The sequence below is a fragment of the Eubalaena glacialis genome, chromosome 14 (assembly GCF_028564815.1).
Source record: "Eubalaena glacialis isolate mEubGla1 chromosome 14, mEubGla1.1.hap2.+ XY, whole genome shotgun sequence".
Classification (NCBI taxonomy): domain Eukaryota; kingdom Metazoa; phylum Chordata; class Mammalia; order Artiodactyla; family Balaenidae; genus Eubalaena; species Eubalaena glacialis.
This window is the reverse complement of record NC_083729.1, coordinates 52,735,579-52,761,838: the sequence shown is the minus strand read 5'-3', so window position 1 is coordinate 52,761,838 and position 26,260 is coordinate 52,735,579. Positions and strand designations below refer to the sequence as shown.

General features: G+C 33.3%; 1 protein-coding gene across 3 annotated transcripts in view; it reads left to right on the top strand.

Annotated features, from left to right (window-relative positions):
* Positions 1 to 26,260, top strand: part of USP34 (ubiquitin specific peptidase 34) — a 240,766-nt gene that overhangs the window by 136,397 nt on the left and 78,109 nt on the right. For all 3 annotated transcript variants that reach the window (XM_061168549.1, XM_061168548.1, XM_061168547.1), the window contains exons 22-33: positions 1,180 to 1,334; positions 2,469 to 2,582; positions 4,328 to 4,427; positions 4,562 to 4,721; positions 7,432 to 7,558; positions 7,655 to 7,802; positions 15,578 to 15,678; positions 15,892 to 16,101; positions 19,302 to 19,427; positions 20,632 to 20,754; positions 20,883 to 20,966; positions 21,471 to 21,557. In XM_061168549.1, the coding sequence (XP_061024532.1) occupies positions 1,180 to 1,334; positions 2,469 to 2,582; positions 4,328 to 4,427; positions 4,562 to 4,721; positions 7,432 to 7,558; positions 7,655 to 7,802; positions 15,578 to 15,678; positions 15,892 to 16,101; positions 19,302 to 19,427; positions 20,632 to 20,754; positions 20,883 to 20,966; positions 21,471 to 21,557 (1,535 nt within the window). The remainder of the gene's footprint in view (positions 1 to 1,179; positions 1,335 to 2,468; positions 2,583 to 4,327; positions 4,428 to 4,561; positions 4,722 to 7,431; positions 7,559 to 7,654; positions 7,803 to 15,577; positions 15,679 to 15,891; positions 16,102 to 19,301; positions 19,428 to 20,631; positions 20,755 to 20,882; positions 20,967 to 21,470; positions 21,558 to 26,260) is intronic.

Genomic DNA, 26,260 nt, shown 5'->3' with positions numbered 1-26,260 from the left:
TCGGTTTTGTTTACTATAATTAACCTGGATGCCTTTTTTAAAGATTCTTACCTATTTTTACCTATCTTCACTTATCTCTCTTCTTAATTACTTAATGTGTTTAAGTTATAATATACACTAAAGGTTATTTCTAGTTTTTTTATGTTGGCTCCCAGAGGCAGAAATTCTTCTTAGAACAAGTAGTCCATACATTAACTGTTTTTGTGAGAAACTGATTGGATACATTTTTCTGATTAAACTCTTTAGACTGATATTGCTACTAGGTAAATATTGGGTTGGCCCAAAAGTTCTGTTCAGGTTTTTCCATAACATCTTATGGAATACTTTCTGAGGTGCTTTTCATATTCTGAATCTCATCTACTTTTTGCGGGGGGTGGCGGTTCTTACGATTCTATCATCTTTTCAAATGCCTTCTGATTCTGGGGAATAAGCCTAGGCTCTAGAATCCCTATGATATACTTTAGAAATCCCCTGTTACGCTTTTATTCTACCCTTTTGGATTGTCTCACTTATCCATATTCAGACTTGTGATTGCCCTAATGCCTTCTCCTTGATTCTGAATAGTTCTTCTGATTCCTTCTGCCACACTTTGGAATTATCTAATACTTGGGTCAAAGTACTATACAGATTTTGTCTCATTACACTGGCTTCTCAGCTAATTGTATCCCCTGATGTGTTGCTGTTCTGTTTTAGGCAGTCAGTTCCCTTTTGTTTTATTAATCATAAGGATCCCTTTTTTCATAGTTTTCAGAAATAATGCTTATTGGCACTTATTGTTTATCTCCTATGTGCATAGAATGAGTTTTGAACATGACATGGTATACACTCTATTCTTAACCCTTAAACCTTAGAACTAACTGGACTTTGGGAATTACTTCCCTTTAATCATGTTTGCTGTAATACAATGATATGTTCATATTTTAGGGAAAATGATTTTCCAGAACAAATGACTCTTCTAGGATACTTACATAAGTCATGTTTTTTTAGATGATTTATATATGGAGTATATTTAACTACATTTGAAAGCATAAATTATATGAAATCTCTTATGAAATAATTTTTGTAGAATGCTATGAAATATCGCCTTTATATTTCTATATATATTGGTGCTTCTAGTATATTTAATTATGATGAAAATGTTGTATGTACCAGGATTTAAAATTTGTAATTTTTATCTAGGGTTAAGTTTGGAGCAAGTTGATATTTTATGGCATTGTTTAGTAGAAGATTCTGAGTGTTATGATGATGCACTCCATTGGTTTTTAAATCAAGTTCGAAGTAAAGATCAACATGCTATGGGAATGGAAACCTACAAACATCTTTTCCTGGAGAAGGTAATTTTATTTCTTGACTGTTTGTATTGTTTTTCTATATTTCCTTTTTCTTTCTTGAAATGTAAACTGTAATGTTCATTTTTTACTGTTTGAAATACTTTAAAAAAAAACTAGACAAATATACTGCTTTTCAACAGTCCTTATATAATTTTTGCCACTTAGATTTTGCTTTAATTTTGTCCTCTACAGTGTTTATATCTAAATGAATACTTAGTTTATATTTACAAAAATGTTATGTTCCTTAGCTAAAGTACTTAAACTGACAGTAATTAGAGTAACTCTTGGTAAACACTAATAAGAAATGTGGGGGCTTTTGGTGTGTATTTTAAAAAATCATGAGTAACATTGTAGTTCAATTTTTCAAGGGTGGTGCCCACCCCACGAGTGTGAGAGCAGTATTCTGAAGGTCTTTCCTTAAATGGTATGGTTTTAGCCAGTCTTCCCACAGATATAAGCCAATGTTCAGATTTGTAGATTTCTGGGAAGGCGTTTTTAGGAAGTGCTGTCATGATACTAAAGATACTCGTCTACCCAATTTTTGTTTTTATTTATCAGGTGCCACAGTTGGTTCAGGTGATAATTTTCCATTTGAATTTTAAAACATTTATGATAATAAAGCAATAGACTTTATTATTCCTATGCTAATATTTGAGATTAGCTCTCTGGTAAGTCTCTGTGACAGAATTGAGTACATATGAATGAGTTTTGGTAATGTAAACTAAATCACTTAATAGATCCAAGACAAAGCTACAAAAAGACCTTCAGTTATCTTAATTTCAAGCTCTAACTTATACACAAACTGTACATGTGGCGATACATCTTATAAATGTGTGTAGTGTAGGTATACAATAAATAATAAAATTTAAAAATTTCCTTTGGTTCAGGTCGATGTACATCTCAAAAATTGAAACACGTATCAGACAGGTTTCACTTATGTCATGAATAAAATTTTCATTAAATTATCATCTATTTCTAAATTATCACTAAAAATCTCAGTTGATACGTTTTTTTCTGCAATGTTTTTTAGTAAAACTAGGTTTATTAACTTAAATCTGTTATGTTAAATCCAGTAAAATGAAATCTGCTAACTTAATTATCATACTAAACTTCCTTAAAAACTTTTTTTTTTTTAAGATGCCCCAGCTAAAACCTGAAACGATTAGCATGACTGGCTTAAACCTATTTCAGCATCTCTGTAACTTGGCTCGATTGGCTACCAGTGCCTATGATGGTGGTTCAAACTCTGAGGTATGGATTTAGCTTTGTCATTTTATTAGGTCAGCTTGTAGAAATTTTTTTTTTTGTTCCTCAAATTAGATTATTGAATTATATAGTCTACCAAGCACTGAATTTGCTAACTGTGCAGACTTTTATTCTGAGGTTTTAAAAAGTTTTATCTTTTGGTTTTAAAAAGTTTTATAAAGCAAAGTTGATAATTTTGCATTACTAAAGATAACCTTGGTTGTACATAATGAAAACTTGGGATACAAACTTCAAGCTATGAAATAAGTAAGTCACGAAGATGTAATGTACACATAGGGAATATAATCAATAATACTGTAACAACTTTGTATGGTGCTGGATGGTAATTGATCTTATTATTGCAGTGATCATTTCATAATGTATAAAAATATTGAATCACTATGCTGTACACCTGAAACTAATGTAATATTGTATGTTAACTATAACTCAATTAACATGACTTATTATACAGTCCTTGATTAGTAAAGAATTTTGCTAAGTAGAAGGTTGATTTGTCTAAAATCTGTTTTTCATGCCATTTGTTGTGGCCAAGCTTTTCGTTGCTCTTGGGCAACTCCAGAGTTCCTATTGGTAACTTCTATTCTGGAATGGAGTCCACCTAAATCATTTCTGACCATGAGGCATGATGATCAGTTCATTAACTGAAGACTGTCACAAATTGCTAGTCTTATCTCTGGTTCTGAGTTCCATTTGCCTAGTTGGGTGGCTGCAAGATTTTGTTGAATGCATTATTCCTAAACTCACCTAACACAGATTGTTATTTGAAAGTCTTCCTTATTGGACATTTGTTTATTAATGATAGCTTTGATTTATGCAGTATCCACTAACATTTTTCATTAATTTTCTTTAGAGGTTGTTTATAATAGAAAACTGATGTTAATCTATGTGGTAAAAAATAATTTTAATTGTATTTAGAATGCTTTCACAGTATCTTCCTACCTTCTTTCCTGGTTTGAATAGTGTTCTGTTCTGTTTGTTTGTTTTTGTTTTTAATTTTTTGGTCCTAACTCTTACTTTGATAGCACTATGGTAAGTTTCAACTTGGTAATTTCAGATAACCAGACAGACCTGATTTACCCAAGTAGTCATACTCTAATTTTGAGATAATACTGCTTTTTAAGTAGATGATATGAACACTAAAGGTGTTCTGTCCCCTATCAGAAGGTTATCTTTCTTCACCCTGCTCAACTTTTGAGAACTTTCACTCTCCACTTTTTCTGTAATTTTCAGTGAAAACTTTTTTCATCTCATGGTTAATGTCATAAATTTAAATGTCAGCTTCGGTTAGCGAATCTTTTTAATTTTCTGTGAATACCTGAAAGCAGTGACTTTTTCAGAATAAGTTGGATGAAAGCATTAACATGTTATGCTAATAATTATGTGTTGTTATTACTTTGTAGCATGTTTTGAGGACTTGAGTTTTTCCCACTATGTAGTCACAACTTTTGAGTTAAACATTATACACATACGTAGTTAGATGATTTATAACTAAGTATTTTTACAAGTACAGGTATGTTTCAGTGACTGAAGAAATTTCCAAGGCTTTTATCCTTATTATTATTAAATATTAGTTAATAACACTAAGTAATTAGGAATTGCCTTTTAAATATTTTATAGGATATTAAAACTCTTTGATATTGAATGCCTTTTAAATTTGTAACTGCTCTTCTAATAATTTACATTGTTTGACAAATAATAACATTTATAGATGTCATATTTTTCTTTCTTAGCTTTGTGGTATGGACCAATTTTGGGGCATTGCTTTAAGAGCACAGTCTGGGGATGTCAGTCGAGCAGCTATCCAGTATATTAACTCCTATTATATTAATGGTGAGTGATTTGAAATATTGTCTGATAGGTAATTTTTTATGTAAGTACTTTTTGTTTAGCTATCATTTGTTTTCTTTAATATAGCTAAACAAGAATATAGGATTGATATACATATCTAAACATCTGATTTTCAGGTAAAACGGGTTTGGAGAAGGAGCAAGAATTTATTAGTAAGTGTATGGAGAGTCTTATGATAGCTTCTAGCAGTCTTGAACAGGAATCACACTCAAGTCTCACTGTTATAGAAAGAGGACTCCTTATGCTGAAGACACATCTGGAAGCATTTAGGAGAAGGTAATTTTTTAATACCACATTATTAGAATGAATTCTAGGCTTTTTTTTTTATGCTGATATGTCCAAAATATTCTTAAAATTAAACTAAAGGTTTTCTTGGGGGCAGGTAGAAAGCATAACTTACCAAAAGTGAAGGGTTAGTAATGGAAGTAATTTTTATTCATGATCTGTACCATTTTGCTGTGGAATAGGCAATATAGGTTCCTGGTAAATACTGCAGAGCTTTAAAAATCATAAGACTGAGAAGATATGCATGAATAAGAATCTCTAGACAGAATTCCATCTCTGAGAAAGTATTACTATGATTGAAATGGCAGAATACCACTACCAAAAAAAGTTTCACTAAAACCCTCACCAAGAACATCAAATAATCTCTCATAGTTGAATCAAGTTGAGTCATTTGTTTCATTTGCTGTTTTTTTTTCTTCCTGGACTAGGAGACAGTATTTTAATTTTGAATTTCCATTTACCATGGAAACATGATCAAAAAATTCTGTGTTAATGAATATCTGTATAATTAATTTAGACATACCCTGTGTAATACAGAAATAAAGCAAATTAACATTTATGAATATATCGACTGAATTGAAAGGTGAGTAGATAGTTTTAATTAAGAAATTCTGTTTGTTAAAAATCATGAGTAAATGTAAAAGTACAAAGAACTGTTGAAAAAAATTGTTAAAATTAATAACTTCTTTCAACTTCAGAGCTCAGTTTGATAATGAAAAACTTATACAATTTGTATATATTGACCTTTTGTTTAAAATATCAGAGAATACTGAATAAAGATTTTCTACACATTCCTTATAAATAACATGGCTCCATGCTTTAAAACATTTAGGCATCGCAAAATTCTTTATTTTGATTATGATTATAATTTGTGGAAATTCTACTTAATTCCTTGTGGTTTTAAAGAATGTGTAAGGGAACGCTAGAGTTTTTCGCACAGAAACTTCACACTGCCTCATAATTTTGACCACTTTAAAAACTAAAAATAAAACGTGGTGATATGTCTTACTCAAATTAATAAAAAATTAATACATACTCATAAAATTCAGATATTACACTAAGATAATACTAAAGAAAATCAAAGTCTCTATCTTTTCCTATCAGAGATATTTACTCTTAATGATACGATAGGTATTCTTCTAAAATTTTCTCTATGCTGCAGGGCCTACAAACAAACCAAAAAGGTCCTTTTGGTTCAAGCCCCTAGTCCTCATACAGTGTTACCAATGGTTTTAAAATAAGCACTTATTTTAAAAGTCTCTAAAAACAAATTGTTTCCTAAGATTCAATGGTGCGTTTTATAAGTTTAATGAATTTCAGTTCAAAAATTCCTTCTCAGATGTACAAACTTTTTTCTAACTCAAAAAAATTGATTATAGTATCCTTGATAGAAGTCTCTGTATTTGTTTATATTTTACTCTAAAAGTTAATGTTGGTGTTAAATAATTTATATAAATACTATTTTGTGGATGGCAAGTAAAGAAACTAGGAAACAGAATTGAATATTCAAAAGCTAAGAGCTAGTTTTAAAAATTATCTTGGAATTTTCATGCAAATCCTTGTGTAGTATCATTGTACAGTTTCAGGTGCTTAATGTGCTTAGCGCTACTCATAATTTAAAATTGCCTTAACATTTATAAAATGAAAATATAAAGTAATTGTTGTGTTTATGTATTCCTAATATTAAAAGAGTAAATAAAAATGTCTTTTTAAAAGGGTATTCTTTAAAAGAAAAAAAAAAGGGGTATTCTTTTTAAAAAGAGTTAAGGTTATAGTCTTAAACAGTGGTCTCAACCAGAAAGATTTTGTTTCCCAGGGTACATTAGATAATGCCTAAAGACATTTTTGATTATCACAGCTTAAGGGAGAAGGTGGTGCTGTTGGCATATAGTAGGTAGAGGACACTGCCAAACATCCTGCATTGCACCAGATAGACCCCTCATAACGAAAAATAATCAGGCCCAAAAAGATTACTGTTTTGCTCGTAGAAGCTGGACATTGGATCACTTCTAGGAAATCAAGTACATTTATTCCCTTACTTGCCCTCCTTCTATTCTAGAATTGCTGATTAGTTTTAGACATTGATAATTTTTTCTTAACTAAATTCAGGTACCCTGGATCCTGTCTTCAACAACTGAAAATAAGTTAGAAAATTAATATTTAGTGAGTGTCATGCTAGATGCCTGTTTCCTTTGAAATGTTAATCTTTATAACTCATTTTATGATTTTAGCAGTCATGGAATCGGCTCTCAAGTTGTTAGGCTGGTTAACATATATTTACTACAATACTGTTCTGTCTTTGAAAAATATTTCCTAATACCTTTTTTCCTCTTTTGAAAATAGGAATGACAGCTTGCCATTTACTTACCGGATTAGTTTGTTTCTTTAAATTCCTCCTGCCTCTGCTACTCCCCTGCGTCCCCCCCCCCCACCTTTAAAAAAAAAAAGTGTTCCTAATGGGTCTTTTTTTTTTCAGTAATTTTTGTTAGAAACTAATTTTTAAGGAGCTCTTAGCTATATTTACACATTTAAGTTTGATTCAGTATGATGAATCCAAACTTAAACTTAATGTTGTAGAGTAAATTGGAATGTACTGGACCCTTTTGTGGGTACTTTCATTTTGTAAAGTAGTAAAAACTTCTGTAACATTAAAATGGTTTATAATGATATCCTTCCTGTGTGTGGTTTTTGTGTGTTTTAGGTTTGCATATCATCTCAGACAGTGGCAAATTGAAGGCACGGGTATTAGTAGTCATTTGAAAGCACTGAGTGACAAACAGTCCCTGCCGTTAAGGGTTGTATGCCAGCCAGCTGGACTCCCTGACAAGGTAGTTACATAGTTTTAGTTTCCAAATTGATAACATTTCCCAGTTCAAATATATGTTCTTTTTGTATTTTTAAATTGGTTGCATCTCATATTTCAGATGACTATTGAAATGTATCCTAGTGACCAGGTAGCAGATCTTAGGGCTGAAGTAACTCATTGGTATGAAAATTTACAGAAAGAACAAATAAATCAACAAGCTCAGCTTCAGGAGTTTGGTCAAAGCAGCCGAAAGGGAGAATTTCCTGGTAAGTCCATCAGTTCAAATTTTCATGTTTTCTAGGTTCTATTATATATCGACTTCACACCTTTACTTCTTTGAAGACTACCAACCATGTTCATGACTCTCCCCGTGCCCCTTCCCCCCCGCCACCGCCCCACCGCCCCACCGCCATGGCCTCCCGTACCCTTGGTATGGTGCCATTGATTCTTAGACAGGAGTTAAGTTTTTTTTTTTTTTAAGATGTTATTTGCAAACACTTGTCCTCATTTTTCTCAAAAAAAATTCTACTTTTGGAGGTTATTTGATAAGCAGTGTGGGAACTAATAAGTTTAAGTGTCCATACACTACCTAGTACCCAATTTTACCCAAGGAATTTTTTTTTTCTATTTTGATATATTTTGTTGTTGTTTTGAAGCATATGAAAACAATACATCATTAAGTTCCATCTGTGCATCTCCCCTTACCTCCAAAAAAGTATCATATTAAGAAATTTTTCATGTGGGCCTGATAGGTATATTTGATTCTTCCCTTCCTGTTAAACCACTGGTGCATCTGTAGTGTCTTTCCATAGCACATAAAATAGGAGCTAAACAGAGGAACAACCAGGAAAGCTGTTGATTACAGTTTAAAGGTCTGACATTGTAACAGGCTAACTATATATTTAGGGAAAAAAGTCTTAAAGTTTTAAAAGCTTCTTTTTAGGACTTTTAACCTGCTTGTGTGCAGAGTGATAATTCTTTGGCATGTTTTAGTAAGGAGCCAACAATATTGCTACACCGTGCTTAAGATGAAAGTATATGTATGTGTCTTCTAAAGTATATCAGATCCTTTTTTTAAATTAATTAATTAATTAATTAATTTTTGGCTGTGTTGGGTTTTCATTGCTGTGCTTGGGCTTTTCTCTAGTTGCGGCGAGCGGGGGCTTCTCTTCGTTGTGGTGAGTGGGCTTCTCATTGCAGTGGCTTCTCTTGTTGCAGAGCACGGGCTCTAGGTGTGCAGGCTTCAATAGTTGTGGCTCCTGGGCTCTAGAGCGCAGGCTCAGTAGTTGTGGCGCACAGGCTTAGTTGCTTCACGACATGTGGGATCTTCCCAGACCAGGGCTTGAACCCGTGTCCCCTGCATTGGCAGGCAGATTCTTAACCACTGCACCACCAGGGAAGTCCCAGTATATCAGATCTTAAATTTTGTTCTTGAATAATTAATAAGTATTCTTGGTTAGAGGAATAGAGGTTGAAAAGTCTCCCTCCTACCCCTATCTCTGAGTCTCCCATTTCCCTTTCCTGAGGCAAATGTTCTTAGGTATTTTTCAAGAGATAATAAGATTATAATATAAGAATATTTGTATATATACAGTTGACCCTTGAATAATCTGGGGGTTAGGGACACCAACCCTCCACACAGTCAGAAGTTCATGTATAACTTGTAGTTGGCCCTTCATACCTGCAGTTCTTCCATATCCATAGTTCTGCATCTGTAGACTCAGCCACCTGAGAATCATGTAGTATTGTAGTATTTACTATTGAAAAAAATCTGCTTATAAATGGGTCTGCGCAGTTCAAACCTTTGTTGTTCAGGGGTCAGCTATATACTTCAAACACAGATGGTAGCATTCCATTTATACTCTTGACCCCTTGTTTGTTGTGCTCATATTATCTTAGAGAACATTCCATATTAGTACATATAGAAAGTTACCACATTCTTTTAAAGATCTGCATTGTCTGTAGTATGGTGGGTACCATGATTTATTTTACCTGTTCTCTATTAATGGACATTTGTTTCCTTTCTTTTGATATTATAGTGTTATAGATAGTATCCTTAACACATACATTATCTAATGCATGTTGGCTAAATACCTAGGTATGGAATTTTGAGATCAAAAAGTATGTTTTTGTTAACATTGAAATATATTGTACATAAAGAGAATATGAAATGAGTAATAATAAAATGAAAACCACCAATGTACCTACCACTCAGATTAAGGAGTAGAACATTATTAGAAGCTAGTTGTGTGTCCCTCCGTGATATCATCCTTTCCACTTCCCCATAACACTATCTTGATTTGTTACTCTTTTTTGGTGTTCTTTATAGTTTTACCTCCAGTGTATATATTCCTAAGCAATGTATTTAGTTCTGTGAAACAGATAAGTATGCACAAACTTGATGGATTAAGGAAAAGAGAGTACTGCCTTGTTAGGTCACAGAAGAACACAAGCTAAAGAGGGTGTACTTTCACCCTCTCTAAAGATTTGTGTAAAGCCTCATCTGAGGTTATCATTGAGAAAATTCTCAAGTTTAGGTCTTGGCACAGTGAAGACATATTTTAGTGCTGTAATGTTGACAAGATGCTGAAATACCAACAGAAATACAGTCACAGAGTCTCTTCTTTTTCTAATCTCTTCATGACCTACTTTAGCTCTCAGGAATAGATCAAAATAGAATTTCTTCTGTGAGGTAATATGAATGTCTTCTGCTGATTTAAGCAGTAGGACATGAAGGTGAGAGTAGAAATTTCACTGTCATATTCTGGTAGTGAACATGACTGGTAAACACAGTCCGGGTTCAGATAAGAATCTGGGCCAGGTTCACTTGCCATTCTTTCCTTAGATAGAGAAGGTATTATGAAGGCAGCAGAGATTTTGGTCGTGTGGCCCTCAGTAATATATTTTTCTGGTCACACTGATCCTATTGACTATCCTTCACATCTGATGCACAGCAGTTGGATCTCCTTTATCATCCTCATAATTGTTTTTGTCTCTCTCCTATGTTGACTATTCTGTTTCCAGTATTCCGTACCTTCTTTATTGGTTCACTTTTTTATTTGGCTGGAATAGAGTGCAATTGTCCAGTAGCTTCTTGAGAGAATGTTGATATGGGGTAAAGTTTGTGATTCTTTGAATGATCAAAAATACATTTCTCTTACTTTAAATGGTGATTTGGCTGGGTATAGAATTCTAGATTGGAAATAATTTTGTTTCAGAATTTTAGAGATATTATTGCATTGTGTTTTGTGGTTCTGTTATTGCTGTTTAGAATTATGAAGCCATTCAGATTTCTGATATTTTTTTACACATCCAATTTTTTTTTTTCCTCTTCTAGAGCTTAATGAATCTTCTTGTTCCTAATATTCTGAAATTTTACAATACTAGGCCTGAGTATGGATCTGTTTTCAACAATTGTAATGGGTACTTTAATATTTAGAGGTCTGTTTTAGTTTGGCAAGTTGTATCTTTAAGTTTGGGGAAATTTTCTTGAATTAGTCTTCCTGTGTTCTGTTTTATCATTTATCTCTAAATTCTTTATCTACATGTTTCATCTCTTGGACTATTCCTAATTTACTTATCTTTTCTTTCCTATGGTTCATTTCTTTGAGTGTTAACTTCCTGAGAGATGTTCTCAACTTTATTTTACAATTCTTTTGAGTTTTTCATTTTTGCTGTCATGCTTTTAATATCAGACATCTGTTTTGTGTCCTCGGGGTACTCCTGTTATCTTAGTTGAAATATCTTTTTGAGAATATTGGGGTTTTTTCTTTCCTTAATTGTTGAATCTTTAAAAATCCAGACTGATGGTGCCCGCATTTCAATTAGAATGTTTATTAGCTAATTACCTAATTATTTTCTGTTAATCTCATCTCGTCTTTAACCTTACATTTACCACTCTGGCATTCTTTATACCTATGTATAGATTGAAAAATTTCCATTTGCTTTTTTTTTTCTTCCTCTTTCTAATGAATTTCCCTTAAAAATGTTTACATTGCAGATCTGGTGATGAATTATCTCAAGTTTTTTTTGTTTGAATAAAAAGTTTGTTTTGCCTTCAATTTTGAAAGAAATTTTCACTGGATATAGAATTCTAGGTAAAGAAATTTTTTTCTTTCAGGACTTAATAAAAAAATTTCCCGTTATCATTTGGCTTGCAAAGTTTCTGACCAAAAGTCTGTGGTTTTTCTTATCTTTCATCCTTTGTATACAATGTGTCTTTTTAACTGTGCTTCATTTTAAAGATTTTTCTTTAACATTGATTTTCAGCAGTTTGATTATTAATGTGCCTTGTGTTATGCATCTTGGGTTTAGTTCAGCTTCTTGGGTCTGTTGTGTATTTATAACATTTATCAAATTCGAAAAAGATTAACAATTATATATTTTTTCAATTTTTTTTTCTTTTTCCTTACCCCTCGCCATAATTTCTGGGCTTCTAATTAAATGTATCTTAGTCTGTTTGTTAGTGTCTCATAGATCACTGAGGTGCTGTTCTTTTCCTTTATTCCTTTTCTTTTTCTCTTCTTCTTCTCTCTTTTTCTTTTCCTTCTCTTTCTACCCCTTCGATCCCTCTTCTCTTTCCCTCCTTTGTCAGGTGTTGATCTTGTTCCTGTGCCAAATCAGTATAAGTCAGATTATGGATTATAAATTCATGTCTGGTTTAGGATTTATCTTTTTGAGGTCTTGATGGTTACTGTAAGTGCATTTGATTTCCAGCTTGCAAACTTGTTTGCTATTATCTATTCCCTTTTTTTCCCTGTCAGATGTTTGTAAAATCTTTAAAATTTACTTTATTGCAGCTTCAGAGGATAAAAATTAGATATGTGTTGTTTAATATATCATCATAACTTAAGAAGTTTTAAGATTTCTTTGTCCTTTTCTTGTTTTGAAACATTCATTGCATTAAGATATTAAATTTGGGGGGACTTCCTTGGTGGCACAGTGGTTAAGAATCTGCCTGCCAGTGCAGGGGACATGGGTTCGAGCCTTGGTCCGGGGAGATCCCACATGCCGCAGAGCAGCTAAGCCCGTGTGCCACAACTACTGAGCCTGCTCTGTAGAACCCGGGAGCCACAACTACTGAGCCCACGTGCCACAGCTGCTGAAGCCCGTGCACCCTAGAGCCCGTGCTCTGCAGCAAGAGAAGCCACTGCAGTGAGAAGCCCATGCACCGCAACGAAGAATAGCCCCTTCTCACCACAGCTAGAGAAAGCCCGCACACAGCAACGAAGACCCAATGCAGCCAAAAAATAAATTAATTTAAAAACAAAAAAGATATTAAATTTTTTAAAGATAGCAACTTTTTTGAGAACCGTTAAGGAATAAGCAATTCTTAGGTTAAAAAAGATCCTCTCAAAAGTAGTACAAGATAGAAAGCTGCGCAGTTAACTGTAAAAACCAATTCAACCGTTATAATTGAAAGTTGATACATTATGTACACAATGTGTAGGCCTAATTCACATATCAAATAGAGTCCAAAATCCTAGATAAACTGCTAGCCATCTTAGTTCTATTTTGTAACAAAGTTGGGCATGCTTAGGGTCTCTAACAAACTGGGAAGCAAATCAACTCCATATTATCTTAGCAATACATCACGACTAAGCATATTTTATCTCACTATTGTAAAAAGATCAACAGTCATAGATTGTATTAGATTATCTCAATAACATAGAAAAGAAATTTTATTAATAAAAATCTACCGAAGTATTAAAAGTTTAATATAGAGTTTCTGTTCATCTAGTAGCCCATGTTTTTCTTAAGCACTAATTTTAAATGATTTGGATAAAACGTTACTATCAGAAGAGGGAACTCAGTGATAATTTGAGGGTAATATAATTTGCTGCACGTGGCTTGTGGGATCTTAGTTCCTGACCAGGGATTGAACACAGGGCAATGTCAGTGAAAGCGGCAGAACCTAACCACTGGACCACCAGGGAAGTCCCTAGTTAGGGTACTCTTAATGTGACGTGTTTGTGGAATATATGAGAATAAAACTTTTTTGATATATGTAAATCAACACTTGAATAAGTGATTATACCTAGCATCTCTATATAAAATACTGTAGAGATGCCAAGTTAATTTCTTTCTTAATATATTTTACCTAAATCTGAATGAATTTTTACTTTAAATTGGATGAAACTACTCAATAATAAACTGTGTGAATAAACTAAACAATATCAGAAGTTCTGAGAGGAAAACCTGAAAGGATAATAGATGAATTTCAATACTAGCTATTATACATTTAAAAACTACAATATTATCTCATAAAGAGTGTTAATTAAATCACAATAGATAGCAGAGAAATAGTCTTATGAGATGTTCGGTTTAGGGGCAGAAAGAAAAACCCTGTTTCTCTCTAATGTTCAGGATGAATTTAAAGTATTCTTTATACACACATGTGCGTGCATACACACAATAAACTCTAGGAAAATTCAGAAGATATAGGATTGAAAATTTATCAAACTTTTGGGAGGGCCAAGGTTTCTAGGCTTAGAAATAACAAGAAGGGAAAAAAACATAGGTTTAGCTACACAACAATTAGCAATTTTGCTACACAACAATTATACTTTTTTTTAATATATAATTTTATTTATTTATGCATGCTGAGCCAGGTCTTAGTTGCGGCATGCAGACTCTTAGTTGTGGCATGAAGACTCTTAGTTGCGGCATGCATGTGGGTTGTAGTTCCCCAACCAGAGATCAAACCGGGCCCCCTGCATTGGGAGCATGGAGTCTTGCCCACTGGACCACCAGGGAAGTCCCATACACAACAGTTACATTTAAGGAAAAATACTGAAATGAATCTTACTGGAGGAACCCATTTTCCTTCCCTGTGTTTGAAATATTTTCAGGTAGAATTTTCTTACTTGAGTGGAGGGAAAAGGTAATTTTAAAACGTTATGTGTCGTTGTGGAAAGCAGTAATCATGCTTCACTCATTCCTGAAAATAGTTGGATAGTGCCTATCCAATGGAATTTTCCTACATTAATAAAATTTAACAATATTTGAGTTTAATTATTCATCAGATATTTCATCATTTTGCTTAACTTTCTTCCTCTATCAAGCATTTTCTTTAAAAAAATTTTTTTTTCGTGGATTAAACAATAATTAATTTGAATGCCTGCTGTTCTAATGCTGGGAATACATGTGTGCCTTTGTGGAACTGGGTTGGGTTTTTTTTAGTGGGGGAGAGACAGATACTTAAATATAATATCAGATGCTAATAAGTGCTTTACAGAAAGATAAAGCAGAGTAAGGGATTAATAGTGAGATGAGGCTTTTTAGATTGAGTAGTTAGGAGGAAGGCCTTTTAGAGCTCACGTTTGATGAAAGACTTGAACTGTGGGAATGATCCATATGCATTCCTGGGGAGGAGCATCTTAAACCTTTGAGATGGGAACATGCTTGATGCTTTCAAGAAAGAACATGCTTGGGTGGCTAAAGCATATTTTGGTAGGGACGATGGTGGGAAATGAAGTTGAAGCAAAGAGGACTTATGCATCCTAGAAATGAATTGCCTCAGTCTATTGAGTTCGTTGAGTTTACTGTAATCTAGAATGTTGTAGCTCATCTTTTTTCTTTTCTTGTCAGAACTTTTTTTCTGCCCTATAATCTATTTTGTGCTGATAGGTAATAACAGGGAAGAGAAAACTCGATCATTATAAATACATGCTGGTTACTTGTGAACGAAGGCATTAATGAATCTGTTTCTCCTGCATGTATTGCTAAGGGGAAATGCTGTAGGTTCCCAGAAAGCTCTGTAGTGTTTTTTACTTGTAAAAATTTTCATATTATTAAGCAAGCAGGAATTGATCTTATTAGAGTGGTGCTAAAGGAGGATTTTCTTGTAATTTTTACTGCCTAAGGCTAACGTCAGACAACAGAAAATAATATAAGAAGTATGCTTGGCCCTGTTTCCACTGTGCTCAAGAATTCTGTTTAAGCTTAATGTCCAGTGGAATTAATTGCTATAACTGTGTATTCATGTTGGCAAGTAAGTTAACTCTTATAAAAAAGTTCACTTATGTTTTCTGTTTTTAAGGAGGCCTTATGGGACCAGTCAGGATGATTTCATCTGGACATGAATTAACAACAGATTATGATGAGAAAGCACTTCATGAGCTTGGTTTTAAGGATATGCAGGTACGCGTTAATGTGGTTTGAGTTTTAATCATCTGTTGACTTATAGTCAATAGTTGTTTAGTTGAAGATACAGTTCAAAAACAGTTCTTACTGCTTTTGTTATATTAAAATTGTAAGGGAAGTTATTTTCTACTTCACAATTTATTAAACCAAAAACTTGATATGTCTAATTATGTGTTGATTTTTTTCCCCCTGTTGCTCCTGTTTTTATAGATGGTATTTGTATCTTTGGGTGCACCAAGGAGAGAACGGAAAGGGGAAGGTGTTCAGCTGCCAGCATCTTGCCTACCACCCCCTCAGAAGGACAACATTCCGATGCTTTTGCTTTTACAAGAACCTCATTTAACTACTCTTTTTGATTTATTAGAGATGCTCGCATCATTTAAACCACCCTCAGGAAGAATGGCAATTGAAGATAGTGAGGTGACTATATCATTTCATTTTCACAAAATCTTGTTTTGTCTTTCTGTTGAGTGGAAAAAATTTTCTCAGTAATCTCTTAAAAGCAATAAAACCAAGGAATCCATTTATTAATTCGTTAACTATTTAAGTGCCTAATATCCCAGGCGTGCTGTTTACAGGGATCAAAGTAGACACAGTTTCAGCCTTCATTGAATCCAGTGGGGAAGACAGATAATTGACATGCCTAACAGACAGTTTCAAGTAAACTACCAGATAAATAGTTCAGGTAAAGATAGTTGCTACGACTTGCCATTATTAAGGACTGGTGATAGACAGACTGTTTATATTTTATTTGGTCAAGGAAGGTTTCTCTGAGGGAGACCATATAAATCTGAGCTTGCAGGATGAAAAGGAGCCTACTAAATGAAGTGGATGAGGAATGATCTGGATAGAGTAAACTGATTCCTGAAGCCCTTGATACAAGAAGGAGTTAGGCAGGTCTGGGAATTGTTTGGGAGCTGGTAAGTAGAGTGTGGAAGATAGTGGGAGAGTAAAATGAGGGGAATGAAATGAAAAGATAAACAGAGTCAAACTGGCCATGGCAAGCTACTTCCAGTTCACTCAAAGTAAAGTGGACAGCATTGAAGTATTTTAAGCAGAGAGAGAGACGTATGTTTTGATTTTTGATTTAAAGGTAATAGGTTTGTTTGGCAAGAATAGGAAAAGCAGTAAGGAACCTAATGTACTAGTCCAAGGAAGAATTGACTTTAAATAACATCTTTTTAGTGATAACTCACAAACTTAGTTCTGCAGACCAAACCTCTTCTCTGAGTTCCAAACGCATATATCCAGTTGTTTACTTGATGCTTCCACTTGATGTCCCACAGGCATCCATTCTTCTTCATTCAAATGGAATCCACCCAGTTGCTCAAGCCAGAAACCTGGATGCCATCTCTGTTTTTCTTCTTCCTGAACCTGAGTCTATCCCTACTCCTAATCCAATCTGCCACACGTAATGTTGTTTTGACCTGTTGTCCACTTAATTTATTTCCACTGCCGCCATTCTATTTCAGGGCACCATCTTTCTTGGAAGAATCATTATTTTGAGACTGAGTGGCAAATAAAATAGTGGTGCTTTTATGACTTTCCTTATGTTAGGCTAACTGTTCTTTCTTTCCCAACAATGTTAAGTGCCTTCTTTCTATGTTTCCAGAATGTGTTTGGTCATGAATGACCAAATTGAGTCATCTGTTCCCCATAACCTGGTTTCTTTTGTGGTGGCACACTCTTAAATTCCTGAGAAATCCCCTTTTTGTTCAAGCAGAATAATCAATAATAGATGTCCATAAACCTTCATTTCCTCACCTGTTAAATTTTATGCCATAAATACTTAATAACCTTTTACTTCATGTCAGCAGTGTATTGCCAGTTTAAAAGAGAGAAAGATAATTATAAGAATTTCCCAGTTTTCCAAGAGGGTGCTAGTGTTCTACACAGTGTGTTATGGGAACATAAGCAGGAAACAAAAATTTGGGGAAGATTTCTGCAAAAGAGGAGTTGTTTAAATTGGGTCCAACTGCTGATAAAGAAGGAAGAGAAGCATTACAGAGTCACAGAAAAGTGAATGGCATGATTGAAAAATTGGGAGTGTGAGTATGATGTAATTCAAATATAAGGACAGAAAGGGAGATTGTAACCTGTACCACAAAGGACCTTAAGAGGTTTTTATTCTTAGTAAAATAGATGGCTGTTATCATGGAAGATTTTAAAACAACAAAATGAGATCTTTTTTGGACTTTCAGAAACAAAGTTTTGGTGTTAGTGTGGAGGATTATATTAGAGAAAACAAAGACCAGAGGTACAAGAGCCAGTTAATAGGTCATTGTAATTGTCCATGTGAGGCCTAAACCAGAGAGAAAGCATTCATTTTTGGGCAGTTATATTATTGAACTTGGTGACAAGTATGCCATTGGTGGTGTGGGGTTTCTTTGTTGTACAAGACTGGTTCAGTCTTGAAGAGGATTACCAGAAGAATAAAAGGATCTTCACTGTATATGACCCATATTGTAGGGCCTTTCAGTCATAATGTAGAACATAGTCTTGTACACCTGGGAGATTTTTTTTTCTTCAAATAATTTTTTGCACAGAGTTCAGTCCCTTCCTCCTTTCCTCCCTCTCTCCCCACCTTCTCTTTTTTAAACTGGATGTTTACAAAGAATGAATTTTATTTTACTGAAGAACTCTCAGTGCCTTGTCCCCAAATAAACTAGAAGTGTTACTTGGGTTGCTTCGCTTTCTTCATCAGGGCTGTGAAAAGCAAAGTTTACTTTGAAACTCTTGTCTCTAAAATTCTCTTGCCTTCAAAGTATATTAGCTTTATACCATTATACAGAAAGAACGAAATTACTTTTTGTAGATCTATAAGAAGATTCCTTTGGCATCTCTTATACTGTATAATACCTCAGAATCATTATGACAGCAGCTAGTAGTAGAATAATACTATACAAATTCATAGTCTGGAAAATTCCAAAACTTTTGCTGCTTTAGCTTTTGCTGCTTGTTTACCTCTTGGGGTTGTGCTTTAATTAAAAAAAAAAAAAAAAGAAACTTGCCTATTTCTTACATACCTTCTGTAATATTCTTTAGCTTACTGTTATCTCAGTAACTTAGAGAGTTCAAATTTAACAAACGATAATGGAAAAAAGTAGGTTCTTTAAAATTGTTTGCTTTTCTCTTAATCTCTGCTTGTCTGAGACTGGAATATAAGGAAGGCATGGATTAGCGAAATAAGAGAAACAGGTGTACTCTTTTCCCAAATGTAAGGTCAGGGATTTAATTTACCAGGTCTTTGTCATTCTTAGAATAGTGACCTGCAGGGAGGAAATAGATGATAGTCTTATTGAAATTTACTTGGATGGCTTTATAAAACAGACATTTTCACTTGTGTTTGAAAAGTTTTTCTGAGGAAAGTGGCCAGACTTGCAGATCACTTTTTCCCAGAAAAGTGTTCTGTAACAAGTTGAAAAACCACTACTTTGACATAACTAAATTTGTTGAATAAATTTATTTACTGTGTAACAAATGCTTTATTCTCACTTTTAAAGTAAGATTTAAAAATATTATCAAATATGATAATTAGTGATTTTATGCAGATCAAACTTAAGTTTAGATGTTTCAAAAAACTGATCTGTCTTGATAAGCAGTTGCTCTTATTTGTATAGAGCTTAAGATGTGAAGAACTTCATCTTCATGCAGAAAACCTCTCTAGGCGTGTATGGGAGCTACTGATGCTTCTTCCTACATGTCCTAACATGTTGATGGCATTCCAGAATATCTCAGATGAACAGGTAAGTCCACAAAATATTTTTACTTCCCTGGAGGATGGTACCAGTTTACATTCCTACTGGTAGTGTATGAGAGTGCTTGTTGACTGGTAACCTCAGTAAAATTTTGCCCATTTAATAGGTAAAAAGTGCCAGTTCATTTTACTGTTCATATATTTAATTATTAGTGAGATTGAATAATATGGGCTAAATACAAGGCAAGGATTTTCTCTAAAATTATCTTTAGAAAACAGTGAATTTGCCTTTATATTAGTGTTTTTTCGTATTACTTAATGTTCTGAATATTGCTTTGTTTTTGACAACAAAAAGTAACGTTTAGAGAAAATACCCTGTGATTTAATGACATTGCTTCAGTGCTTGTTTTGGCTGCTTATACAAGTCAACTGGTAGAAATAGAGAAAAAAGGAGTCAAAGAAATTTAATATATATTAATATTCCCAGAGGCATGACCTCACATGTATTAAGTGTTATATATCTTTGTAAAGATATCTGTTCAAATTAAAGATTATTTTTAAGAGCTATATAATAAGGAGTTACTTAGTGGGGATACCAACAGAACACCTATAGGACTAATGGAAAAACAACGTCCTAATGTTATGCTAATGGTTATCTATGATTTGGGACATTGTTATGTGATCTCTCAGGGTCTTGTATTTCAAATGACTTGGAAGTGAAGAAGATGGGCCTAGAAAATGGTGGTTGGTGACTCATTGTAGCTCTAATAATAATATCATTGTCAAAGATGCACATTAAGTGTGAATAACACTTTCATAAATTGCGAGTAGAAAAGAACAATATTTTAAAGTTTATGTGTTTGTATATGACTTTTTAAATGAGTAGGTGTCACATAAATATTAAATACACACTGTACTGCTTCTGTATCCTTAAAAGTTCACACATTCAATTATGCTGCAGTGTGTTTTTCATTGGGAAGATGGCAAATTACCTCAACTGTTGTGGAGGTTAACATACAGTTTTTTCCTATGCTGCTGTTGTGTATTAATTTTAACAAAATTTAATGAATAATTGGTGTTTTAAGCATATGATTAGTACCAGTTATATAATTGGTCTTCACTTGTTTGAACATATTTCAATATATATGTAATATTTGAGTTTTTATATAGTGTCATTTTCTTTAGTTTTTTTTGGGGGGGATGTCTCTTAGTAAGTTGGTTGGAGAAACCTGTGTTTCTTTTTTTAATTTAAGTGTAATGATGGACTTAATTGGAAAGAACTGCTCAAAATTAAGAGTGCTCACAAGCTATTATATGCCCTGGAAATTATTGAAGCACTGGGAAAACCTAACAGAAGAATAAGAAGAGAGTCAACGGTAATTGCTTTTCCATTATTATCATTAAATGTTTGTTTTCTCTTTGGAACAAAATTCTAGAGTACGTTATCTTTTAATTCTCCTGCCACCCTTCCTTATTTATTTATTTATTTATGTCATTCCCACAGGGAAGTTATAGTGATCTTTATCCAGATTCAGATGATTCAAGTGAGGATCAAGTGGAAAATAGTAAAAATTCCTGGAGTTGCAAGGTTTGATCATATATGTTTTGCAGTGTATTATCTCTAGTTTTCCACCAGAAGTTACCATAATTATTGTTTTAAACTAACTTACCATTTAAATAAAGCATAGTTTAAAAATTATGTATTACTCTAATCACAGTAATAAATAAACTGAGATTATTTAATGCTTCGGTGCTCCTATTTTTAGCACTTATTATTTTTTCTCCTTCATTGGAATACTGTGTTAGGACATCCCAGTGCCTGGGATTAAATGGTTAATGGAATACAAAGATATGTATATAGATATTTATAAGAATCTTTCTAAAAAATTCTTAAAAATTAGTTGTTTGCTGTTACTTTATTGTACAGACGTTATATTGGTTATTTAATCAAAGAATAATTTCTTAAATGAAAGATATATAATATTTTACTTACACAGACATACACACACACCCAGTTACTGAATCAAAAAGCAGATCTTTACTATATTATGTAGCTCTTTCCTCTTACCATTACTCTCACAATTGCTTACAGTTTGTTGCTGCTGGAGGGCTTCAACAGTTATTAGAAATTTTTAATTCTGGAATTCTAGAGCCAAAAGAGCACGAATCCTGGACTGTGGTAAGTGAAAATTCGCATTTTCAACCAGTTACAATAGTTAACCCCAGTGAGTCACTTCCATGAACCATTGGCAAGTGTAACTTTTGCTTCACACTTTATTGTAGTAAAGGAAAGTGTGGAGTACAGTAGAAATAAATTTAAGAAAAAATAAGGAATCTGATAAACTAATTATGCAATAAGAGTTCTCCATGTCAACTCAGTTAAAAAAATTTAAGTGATAATATTAATGACTCTGAACTATAGGTAATTCATGAACATTTTTCCATTAGTTTGGTAAACTATATATTAATATTTATATAGTCTTAAAATTTGGATGCTTTTTAAGAAAAACTTGGTTTATGTCTTCAGTTTTTTTAAAACATCCTTTTTCTTTGTTTCATTTTGTTTTGACCATTTCTTCCTTTAAGCAACACTACTCAAAAATGTATTTCCAGACCATTTGTGACTAGTCAGCAATGAAAAAGGTACAGAACTTGAGAGTAAGCCTTTAGAAATTTTTGTAGCAATTGGACATTGCCGCAGTGTTTTTTTAATAGTATTTTACAAAATTTTTGATCCTTAACAAAATGGAAGTTTTAGAAAATGGTACTTTATCACTGTTAACTTGACAAAGCACTGTCCTATAATGTTAGGAAAATAAAATTGTGGAATATTTAAAAATTCATAATGCTGCACCAAACTGTGTAATCCAGTTTTGTATTAAATAGAAAGGATGCTCATTTCCTGACCTCCAGCAAAGCAGAATAGCATTATCAAACATTGCATTCAAATTTTAATTCCTTAGTACTTGTTTTTTAGAATTATTTTGGAACCTAGGAGTCAGATGTTCTTAATTTACTGTCAAATGCTGGTACATCCAAGATATTAAAGAAAGAAAATACATTTAAGCATATTGCTATCTACCAAGATTTTGTTAATCTTACCATTGCTTTCAATACTTTTTGCCATTTTTATTTTATATATTTTGCTACAGATATTTTCCTTTTTAGAATAGATAACCTCTACTACAGTAATTGTTTTCTGTCTCTTAGAACTGAAATGTCTGTTGTGTTTTATTGTTGTGTCTTTGTTGTCTCACTGATCTCTCAGAATTATAAGGTGCCTTTTAGTTCTTTGGCAAAGTGGGAGAATTTAAAATCTTTAATGAGTAGTTGTGTGTCGTTTATAGGACTTTTGTTTATAAACTGCTCTAAGTTTAGCTTTGAATAAAGTTTACAGGTAATCATATGCTAAAGATTTTCTCTCTTTTTTCCTTTAAAATTGTGGACACTTTTATGAAGTATTAAGAAAAATTTACTGCTGTATGGGACACATTGTAGCCTGGCAATGCTTGAGATGCCCAGTTTGCTTGAGACACAGATGGCTTTCAAGTCAACTGAGATCCCATATTTATAATGTGTATCTCTCGATATATTATAGGGTACTATGGATACTCTTACGTGATGAACAAAATTTCAAGATTTTCATAAAGTCCAATTTGTCTATTTTTTCTTTTGTTACCTTAGCCTTTGGTGTACTAACCAAGAAATCATTGCCAAATACAGTGTCATGGCACTTTTGTTCTGTGTTTTCTTCCAAGAGTTTTATTGTTTTAGGTCTTATATTTAGATCCTTGATTCATTTTGAGTTAATTGTTGTATATGGTGTTAGGTAAGGGTTCAACTTCATTCTTTTGCATGTGGAGATCCAGGTTTCCCAGCATATTTTCTTGAAAAGACGCCTTTCCCCACAGTGAATGGTCTTGGTACTCTTTTCAAAAATCATTTGAACATATTTGTGAGGGTTTATTTTCAGGCTCTCTATTCCATTCCTTTTATTTTTTTGTCTATCTTTATGCCAGTACTACACTGTATTGATTACTGTAGCTTTGTAGTAAGTTTTGAAATCAGAAAGTGTGAGTCTTCCAGTTTTGTTCTTTTCTTTTAAGATTGTCTATTTGGAGTCCCTTGAGATTTCCTTGTGAACTTTAGAATGGATTTTTCTGTTTCTGCAAAAAACATCATTAGGATTTTGTTAGGGATTGCATTGAATCTGTAGGTCACTTTGGGTAGTATTGATATTTTAATAAGTCTTCCAGTCGGTGAACACGGGATGTGTTTCCGTTTATTTGTCTTTAATTTCTTTGAGCAGTTTTTTGTAGCTTTCATTGTAGAAGTCTTTCAGTTCCTTGGTTAAGTTCATTCCTAAGTATTTTATTCTTTTTGATGCTATTGTAAATGGAATTGTTTTTGTAATTTCCCTTTCGTATTGTTCATTGTTCACATATAGAAATGCAACTGAATTCTGTATGTTGACTTTGTATCCTTCTACTTTGCTGAAATCATTTACTAGTTTTAAGAGCCTTTATGTGGAGTCTTTAGGGTTTTCTACATCAAAAACAAACAGATAAATTTACTTCTTCCTTTCCAATTTTGATGCCTTTTATTTTTCTTGTGTATTGCTCAGGCCAAAACTTCCACTACTGTGTTGAATGGAAGTGGTGAAAGCAGGTGTCCTTGCCTTGTTCCTGATCTTAGAGGAAAAGCTTTCAGTCTTTCACCATTGAGTATGATTTTCACTATGGGTTTTTCATATATGGCTTTTATTATGTTGTGGTAGTTTCCTTCTGTTCCTATTTTGTTGAGTATTTTTATTATGAAAGTGTGTTGAATTTTGTCAAATGCTTTTTCTGCATTAATTGAGATGATGTAGTCTTTTCCTTCATTTTGTTAATCTGGAGTATTTACATTGATCATTGCTATGTGGAACCATCCTTGCATTCTAAGAATAAATCCCACTTGGTCATGGTATATAATCCTTTTAACATGTTGCTGAATTCTGTTTGCTAATATTTTGTTGAGGACAGTGTCTTTTGTCTGGCTTTGGTATCAGGGTTAATGCTCACTTCATCGAATGAGTTAGGAAGTTCCCTCTTCTTCAGTTTTTTGGAAGAGTTTGAGGATCGTTGGTATTAGTTCTTCTTTAAACGTTTGTTAGAATTTACTAGTGAAGCTGTCAGGTCCAGAACTTTTCTTTTTTGGGAGATTTTTGATAACTGATTCAATCTCCTCACTAATTATAAGTCTGTTCAGATTTTCTATTTCTTTGTGATTGAGTCTTGGTAAGTTTTGTGTTTCTAGGAATTTGTTCATTTCATGTAAGGTATCCAGTTTTTGGGCATACAACAGTTCACAGTACTCTCTTACAATCCTTTTTATCTCTATAGAATTAGTTGAAATGTTCCCACTTTCATTTCTGATTATAGTAATTTGACTTTTATTTTTTCTTAGTCCTTCTAGCTAAAGGTTTGTCAATTTTGTTGTTCTTTTCGAATAACCAGCTTTGATTTTCACTGATTTTTCTGTAGGTTTTTCTGTTCCCTGTTTTGTTTACCTCTGCTCTGATCTTTATTATTTCCTTCTTTCTACTACTAGCTTCAGGTTTAGTTTGTCTTCTTTTTCTAGTTCATTAAGCTATAAAGTTAGATTGTTGATAAGAATTTTTCTTTTTTTTTTAATGTAAACATTTACATTTATAAGTTTCCCCATTAACATTGCTTTCATTGTATTCCATAAGTTTCATATTGACCATGTTTTTTATCTTCTTTTGTGAAGTGTCTCTTTATATCCTGGGGGTTGTTGTTTTGCTTTGTTTGGGGTTTGCTTTTGTTTTTTGGGGTTTTTTTTCTTTTTATTTATTTTATTTTTGGCTGCGTTGGGTCTTCGTTGCTGTGTGTGGGCTTTCTCTAGTTGCGGCAAGCGGGGGCTACTGTTCGTTGCGGTGCACGGGCTTCTCATTGTGGTGGCTTCTTTTGTTGCGGAGCACGGGCTCTAGGCACGCGGGCTTCAGTAGTTGTGCACACGGGCTCAGTACTTGTGGCACACGGGCTTAGTTGCTCTGTGGCATGTGGGATCTCTCCGGACCAGGGCTCGAACCCGTGTCCCGTGCATTGGCAGGCGGATTCTTAACCACTGTGCCACCAGGGAAGCCCCCTGCTTTGTTTTTTCGTAGTAAAGAGCTATAAGACTTTTTTCCTTAATCGGTTTGGACAAGTTTTTTGGTCAGGTATATGTATTAGGAATATTTGCATTCAATCTGTAGCTTGCTTTTTCTTTATATTTACAGTGTCTTTTAAGCAGAGAAGTTTTAAATTTTAACAAAATTTATATCCGAGCTAAGAAATCATTTTTCCAAGGTCACAGAGATTTTCTCCTGTGTGTTCTTCTGTAAGTTTTATAGTTATCTTTTACATTTAGGTCTGTGTTATATTTTGAGTTAACTTTTGTATATGTAGAGTGAGGTTGAGGTTTTATTTTATTTTTTCCATATGGCTATCCAATTTTTCTAGCACTGTTTGTTGAAAAGACTTTTTTTCTCACTGAAATTTCCTGGTACTTTTCTTGAAAATCAATTATATAGTATTGCTATGTTTCTTGGCATATTGGTATAGTTATAACACTTAGTAGTGGTATTAGGAAAAGAGGAGAACAAGGACCATTGAAGAGAAAGCTCTGAAGCTCTCATACATAGGTGATATTCTTATTTATTTGAAGGAATTGCTTTATTTTAAAAATTTTAAAGTAGAGCTTTAAATCAGAAATTTTACTTTTCATACTAAACAGTATTTTACTGATGAAATGCTTGTTTTATTTTAAATATACATATGTAAAGTGCAGATTTTTCAGTTGAATAATTTTCTAGAATTATTGAGAATTGCTTTCACT